Below are 7,901 nucleotides of genomic sequence, written 5' to 3'. Positions count from 1 at the left end.
GAGAGAGAGAGCCTTGTCTTGTATTCTTAAAATATTATCTAGAAACTGATGAACTTGTGTGTTCCTTGCCTCGGTGAGTCAATATGTATAACAGAATGATCTGCTTGCCACTTCTGATAAACCCATTAAATCATTCCATTAGACTTCTTACACTGGATCACACGACAGGGACTGGCGAGCACACCGACGCTCTGCTCCCTCACTCTTGGCCGTTTTAGGATGACTCTCCACCAGTGTGTTTGTGTGTGCCGTTATTAATTGTGACTGTACATATGACAGCAGCCCTCAGGGGCGGTGAACAGAGCAGCAGACAATCATTGCCTCAAGGTGGTGGTGGAGACTGCTTCCGGTATACGGGATCTTCTAGCAGATGCCACTCACCTCACCACTCACTGCCTCGCTGCACTGCGCTCAGCGATCGTCACCGAAACGCGGCTACCAGCCTCTTAGCGTGGAGGAAACGTCTCTGTTCCTCTTTGCGGTCGCACCACGTTACAGCCAGTTAATCTCGTATTAACTGAGCTAGATTAATATTGTAACTTAACATTATAATACTGTATAAATGCATTCCTACTCATTATAAAATCAAATTGAATATCAAAATGACTGCCACACGCCAGGCTGCCTCATAAACTGAAGCCTAGTGACACTCACTGTCGCCTGTTTGTGCTCGTCTGACGGCTCGTACAATGACATACGTAGTGGTGGAGGCGAGCTCAGGTGAGTCGTTGCATGCACCCTTACAAGGAAGGTCGCCGCAGGATGGGTATTGCTTGAGGGAGGCGTGGTGAGGACGTGCAGAAATAAGTGATGCTAAATATTGTTATTCTACGTTTGTAGTGTTATCGCTACAGAAGCGTTGTGTTGCATCTGGGGTTTGAATTGGCTTCACTTTGAATCACTACTGGTAACACTTCCCTTACCAGCTGCTGAGAACGTAGCTGTCACAATATTCGCCCCAAGCTTTATTTCCCTTATCTGATTTTCAAGTCAATTTCGTAATTCACTGATCTAAGGTTTCTAAATAAAACCAATAAAACATACATTTCATCAAATACAATGAGGCATCTCTTTGACTGAACCGCACAAATCATGCCAATAACAACAAGCAACACAACTGTCTTACTTTGTTGTGGAAATGTAATAATATACGTATATATGTACAGGCACACACACACACACACACACACACACACACACACACACCTTCCCGTCTGCATGGTTCAGCACGCAAGAAAGAAGGCAAACTGCCGATTTTCTCCTTACCAGTGTGTGGCTTGCGGCTTGTCTCCAAACGCTTACGATTAGTTTCAGGGACAACAAAAAATTTTTGTTGGGTTTTCCCGAGTGTTTTCTCATTGATATCAAACTATCATTAAAATCATGAAAACCACAACATAGATGGACCAAATGTGTCCAGATAAGTTGCCGAAATGGTTCAGGAAAATGGTTCATTGTTAGGACCCCGCCACTGTCAGCAGCAGGCATGTAAACATGAAAAAGAAGATATGTAAATGTTACCAGTACTATTAATTTGGAAAAGAAAACAATTCTCACTAGTGTTTCATTTACAGTGTGACGTGAGCGATCTTCTCGAATAATGTTACTAAAGGCATCATCTCGTGTTTTCAAAAACAGCGTCGGCGGTACATGGTTAAGTGTTTCTTGTGAACTCTTGTCTCTTGGCGCACAGAAAGCATCCGGATCGGGTGCGGAGACGCGAGCCATGGCTCATCATGGAAACTTATAATGTTCTCGTAGGTGATTCATAAGAGAGAGAGAGAGAGAGAGAGAGAGAGAGAGAGAGAGAGAGAGAGAGAGAGAGAGAGAGAGAGAGAGAGAGAGAGAGAGAGAGAGAGAGAAAAGTATGTAAGTCATCTTCACGCACCTTTGCCATATAACCTGAGTGCAACACTTGTGTCTCTGAATCGGTAGCACAGCAGTGATGACTTCACTGAATGTTCCCTAGACTGACCATGGAAGGTGTTGCAAATCTGTTCAAGCAGGATGGCTACGGGATAATTATGTGCCTAAAATAAATATATGACTAGATAAAGGAATACTCGTACTACATCATGTAAAGATTAACAGGCATGGACACACACACACACACACACACACACACACACACACACACACACACACACACACACACACACACACACACACACACACACACACACACACACACACACACACACACACACACACAGATATATATATATATATATATATATATATATATATATATATATATATATATATATATATATATATATATATATATATATATATATATATATATATATATATATATATATATATATATATATATATATATATATATATATATATATATATATATATATATATATATATATATATACATATACATATACATACATACATATATATATATATATATATATATATATATATATATATATATATATATATATATATATATATATATATATATATATATATATATATATATATATATATATACAACACACAATATTCGTCCATCCTCAGGCAGTATTTGTATGCGTTGCTTGCCTTAAGTGTCGCTTTGTATTAAGAGAAGGAGTGTTCAGCTTCGGAGACTACATAGAACTAACTGAGGTGGTGTTGCAGGTCCGGCCATGTCGAGTCTTAACCTCCTGTCGCTGCTTGTTGGTGAGTGTTGCCTACCTTCCTCTCAAGATTTCCCTGGCCTTGGTATTAAATGGCCTCATCCATTTAGTTCTTATTGTATGAACTATATGTTCATGGAAAAATGATCGTGAAAACATACATTTCATGTGCTACATCTTGTTGTTTTGGAGGGGTGATGCTTCACTCTAGCAAAGAACAAATATATTGATCTTTTTCCGTGGCCAGCAGTGTGGATAACTGTGGTTGCCGTTGCCGGGGATCCGCTGAGAGCCGACAGAATCCGTCGAGCAGTTGGTCAAACTTTTCCTGCATCGGGGAAGAACCTCTTGACTGAGGCATCCGTCGGCCACGTTCTGGTAGCCGCACCCAGATCATCCACCCTCATCAGCGTGCAGCCAACAATTCCGGCTCTAAAAGATCGTTTGGCTGACAACTACACGCTGGTCATACCAAATCCAGTGGACAACTTCAGATGCGATGACAAAGTAAGTTACTTTCCTGCTGTGGTACTGCCTTATAGCATTACCTGTGTATAGGAGGGAATGCCAGATACCTTTGTAGCAGTGGCAGGTGTCCGTGTGACACTGCCTCATACCTTTGTGACACTGGCAGGTGTCCGCGTGGCAACACTTCGGGCCTTAACTCACGAGATGTTGTTTGTGGCAGATTTATGGTTACTATGCTGACGTCGACAACGACTGCAAGATCTTCCACGTGTGTCTGCCTCTCCAACAACTGTACCCCGCTAACTTCACAACTCCAGTCACTTTCCAGTTTTCCTTCTTCTGCAACAACAACACGGTATTTAGTCAGGTGAGTTGCCCACACCTTTCCTGTAGCAGCGATTTCGTCATACGTATATACGCACAGCCAAAGTATCACCCTTTGTTGAGTGGCCACAGCATTGCGCTGGCAGCCAAGGCCACAGGTTCCACTCTCTAGATGTATGAGTACACACAACCATAGTTAAACACACACACACACACACACACACACACACACACACACACACACACACAGTGTGTGTGTTATCTGGATGGTAGAGAGATGAAAATTGTAACACAAGACCAAAATTCATCTTGGCTGAAAGTAACTAGTGGTGTTGGGATCGATAATTTTTGTAATATATGTGAACGACATAAATGAAGAAATAGATAGTTATATGAACTTATTTGCGGATGATGCTAAGCTGATGAGAAGGGTAGAAAATGTAAATGACTGTATGGTACTGCAAGATGATTTAAATAAGATAAATAGATGGAGCAAATCTTGGCAAATGAAATTCAATTTAAGTAAATGTAAAGTAAGAAAAGAATACAATATCATTATGATATGGATGGTGTGAAGTTAAAGAAGTCAAAAGATGTGGATTTGGGAGTAACAGTTACTGAAAATTTGACTCCGGACAGACACATTGATAAAATTACTGGAGAGACGATGAATTTATTAAAAAGAGTAAGAATGGCATTTTCATATTTGTATGAAGGAATGATAAAAAAAGTTGTTGATTTCCATGATAGACAAAGATTGGAATGTGCGGCAGTGGTGTAGTCTCCTCATACAAAAAGGAATATTATAAAATTGGAAAGAGTACAAAGAGCAGTCACTAAGATGGTTCCAGAGTTGAGTAAGTCGACCTATGAAGAGAGATTAAAAATTTTGAAAATTCATACCTTTGAAAATAGGAGAGAGAGAGGAGATTTAATAAACATCTATAGAATGATAAATGGTATGGAAAATGTGGTCAATGAATATTTTAGAAATTTAGACACACAGAGTACAAGTGGACACAGCAAGAAGTTGAAGAAAGTTAACTGTAGAAGAGACATCAAGAAGCATAGTTTTCCTCACAGAAGTGTGAACAAATGGAATGAACTCAGTGTAGACGTTGTCAGTGTCATAACTGTTCATGCTTTTAAGACCAAACTGGATAGATATAGAGATGGGATACTATGAGATTACTCACCTTCCGTAAACCACAACTAGGTAAATACACACAAGCAGCAGCATATTAATCCACACACACACACACACGCACACACACACACACACACACACACACACACACACACATATATATATATATATATATATATATATATATATATATATATATATATATATATATATATATATATATATATATATATATATATATATTTTTTTTTTTTTTTTTTTTTTTTTTTTTTTACCGCGCGCGCTTTGGGGGACGAGCGGTCCTCAGACGCACGTGTTTGGATCCTGGCCTCGGTCCGAGGGTAGGAAGGGCATTAACCAAGTTACTCAGGGTAACGGTTCGCAAATACTATATCAGGGAAATCGGACATAAAAAAAAAAATATCATAGTTTCACGCACACACACACACACACACACACACACACACACACACACACACACACACACACACACACACACACACACACACACACACACACACACACACACACACACACACACACACACACACACACACACACACACACACACACACACCACCACCAGCAGCATACTAATCCACATACAAATATATAATTTTTCCCTCGAGTATGTTACCTCTGACACGTCTGTTTCGGCCCGCAGGACAGCATGACTTGTGCTTGGGAAGATGAGGCTCTTCCGTGCGAGTTTTCTCCGCAACTGTACAAGTTCAATCACAACTTCTTCAGGAAAGTTCCTGTTAAGGATGGCACCGGGGAAAAGTGGGCCGATGTAAACGAACCTCTTCCTGACGACCTTTAACTCCGGCTGGTCGTGGTGAGGGTGGCGGGCATTGTGCTACAGGGCTGAGTGGGGCATTAGGGCAGCTGCTTTCTAGGAGGAGTGTCTTGCTCTTCTTGTTTGTATGTGTCCATCTGGCATTTAAGCGTACAAGAATGATGTACTGAATGTTGTAACAAACCTTGCAGAAGAATCACTGTAAATAGTGCAGTTTTCCATTCTGAGCGGTACAAATTGTTCTTTGAAGACCATGGGCTCCATAAGACACACCACATTTCATTTCTACATGTCTGCTAAATGTGCAATCTAGGACACAGTGTTACGTGCGTTACTGAAACAAAGAGGCACACTCGTGAGCCTAACTCACCCCTGGGCACACTGCTTCAAGACTCCACCTCTACTGGATCGTCTAACTTGAATAATGAAGCGTCCATGTCTACGCACAACACATTGGTGTACTGATGCACCGCCCTCCTGCCTTCGCCTGTCTCTGTGTTGCAACCCGGCAGAAACGAGCTTGTAAAATCTCTGTGTGAGTGTCCCTTAGCTAGGCATGTCACTAGATTAACTTAGATGACGGGCATTCCTTACTCAACGTATTCATTTGAAGCTACTGTCGTCCCTCCTAGAGCACGTATCAATCATGCATGTTCACTCGTACCTCGTAAACTTCAAAGATCCTTTTATTATTATCACTGGCTGAGCTTTCTGGAATGAGAAAACGTGATAAAGCGGATTGATTTATCTGTGGGTGTGTATACCATCTAATCACGTTTAGTACCAATCATCAGTACACTGTTGGTAATACACCTGCTTACTCACAATGCATTGATTGCCTTATATTATGGATCTCCTATCCAACAGCAAATGTTTCCCCCTTTCATCCCGTGCAAGGCGGCCTTGTGCTGAATGGGCAGCGCCAAGGCAGGCTGCGCTCTTGCTTTCTTATTAACCAGGGCATTATTTTGTTTTTATCATTGCCTTATTCACTAGTGATCACACGCACTTACATCGGGCATTAGAACACCATCTGTATAGTGTGTGTGTGTGTGTGTGTGTGTGTGTGTGTGTGTGTGTGTGTGTGTGTGTGTGTGTGTGTGTGTGTGTGTGTGTGTGTGTGTGTGTGTGTGTGTGTGTATTTTGTACACTTAATAATCGCAGTGAACGTATCGGGGTCACTTCTTCCCACGGGATATGCTTGTGTTACAGATGAACGCGTTACAAACCATCACTTCCTCGCCACAAGTGTTACGAGGGCACGTTATAGTTATTTAGATTAATGCAAGCCATTTCTTGAAGTATACTGTGACTGATACCTTCGTAGCATCTTGTTGCAGGAAGTAGCTTAGCTGAGTAAGATTTAAAAAAAAAAATTGTTATTAACTCATTCATTCATTTATATGTTGATGAGCAAACTAGACTACCGAAATATGTCATGTTTTTATAATGCAATAAAAATTACAGACTATGACAACTTGCTGTTTCCTGTCCCACTCAGACTTACTGGAGAATTATCGTTACAAGAATGTATAGTTGGAATAGTTAATACTCTTACTGCTATTTGTTTTGTCGTTATTCTTCTGTTTTTTTTTACTTTTTTGTCTTTGTCTTTATCTATCTATCTATCTATCTATCTATCTATCTATTTATCTATCTATCTATCTATCTATTTATGTCTATCTAAATGTGTCCCTGTCTATATTCTCTCTCTCTCTCTCTCTCTCTCTCTCTCTCTCTCTCTCTCTCTCTCTCTCTCTCTCTCTCTCTCTCTCTCTCTCTCTCTCTCTCTCTCTCTCTTGTCATCAACTGTAGATTGAAATATTATTTGTCTTCACTTTTTTAATTTGATTTATTTTTATCTTATTTTATTTATTTATTTGTTTATTTTATGTTTTTTCTTCTTATTTGTTGTAGTACTAAAATGTAAAATGCATAAACAGTGGACCACCAATGTGCATTTGCAGTCAGAAGCCGTCTCCCCTCCCACATTCACTGCCAGTGTGTTTTGCGTTCTTCCTCAGTTAAGGCCCGTCCACACCATGCTCTGTGAGGAAGCTCTGTGTTACTGAGATTATTGAAAAATCCCCTTCCAACCGACTCGGCATCCACCCCGCCTGGTATCTGTCTAGCCCGGCTGAATTCGTGCAATGTGTTGAGGACTGAAGGGAGCGGTCAGACCTTCCATCATGTGCACCATTCATTGAATTTATAAAATATGAGCAATCATTGAGTGATGTGGTATTATATGATTGGATTTGCTTTTTCAAAGTTATTTTTATTAACTGCAGTATTCAGTTTGTGTTTTGTATCACATGAATACAAAAATTATGAAACAAGTCGTAATTCGAAAGGTTCAACTTGCTGTAAAAAGAAAAGATCAGAAAAAATACAGCAGCAGCACTTCGTGGCAATCTCTTTGCAAAACTAAGTAAATAACAGATTCCAAGCAGATTCTAGACTTCGGAAATAACTCCAGGTGATTGAGTTCTGACCAATAATGCACTTTTTAAGGTGTATTGTTATT

General features: G+C 40.2%; 1 protein-coding gene across 2 annotated transcripts in view; it reads left to right on the top strand.

Annotated features, from left to right (window-relative positions):
* The window catches only part of LOC135109138 (uncharacterized), a 10,985-nt gene extending 4,134 nt beyond the window's left edge, over positions 1-6,851 (top strand). The window contains exons 2-5 of one of the 2 annotated variants that reach the window (XM_064020250.1): positions 2,638-2,679; positions 2,887-3,143; positions 3,325-3,471; positions 5,240-6,851. In XM_064020250.1, coding sequence (XP_063876320.1) covers positions 2,646-2,679; positions 2,887-3,143; positions 3,325-3,471; positions 5,240-5,398 — 597 coding nt within the window. In that variant the 5' untranslated portion in view covers positions 2,638-2,645 and the 3' untranslated portion in view covers positions 5,399-6,851. Of the gene's footprint in view, positions 1-2,637; positions 2,680-2,883; positions 3,144-3,324; positions 3,472-5,239 lie in introns of both variants that reach the window. The other variant, XM_064020239.1, reaches the window with a different exon arrangement.
* Positions 6,852-7,901: the final 1,050 nt, after the last annotated feature.

Source organism: Scylla paramamosain, chromosome 2, assembly GCF_035594125.1.
Source record: "Scylla paramamosain isolate STU-SP2022 chromosome 2, ASM3559412v1, whole genome shotgun sequence".
In the NCBI taxonomy this organism is placed as follows: Eukaryota; Metazoa; Arthropoda; class Malacostraca; order Decapoda; family Portunidae; genus Scylla; species Scylla paramamosain.
This window is presented reverse-complemented; position numbering and strand designations above follow the sequence as displayed.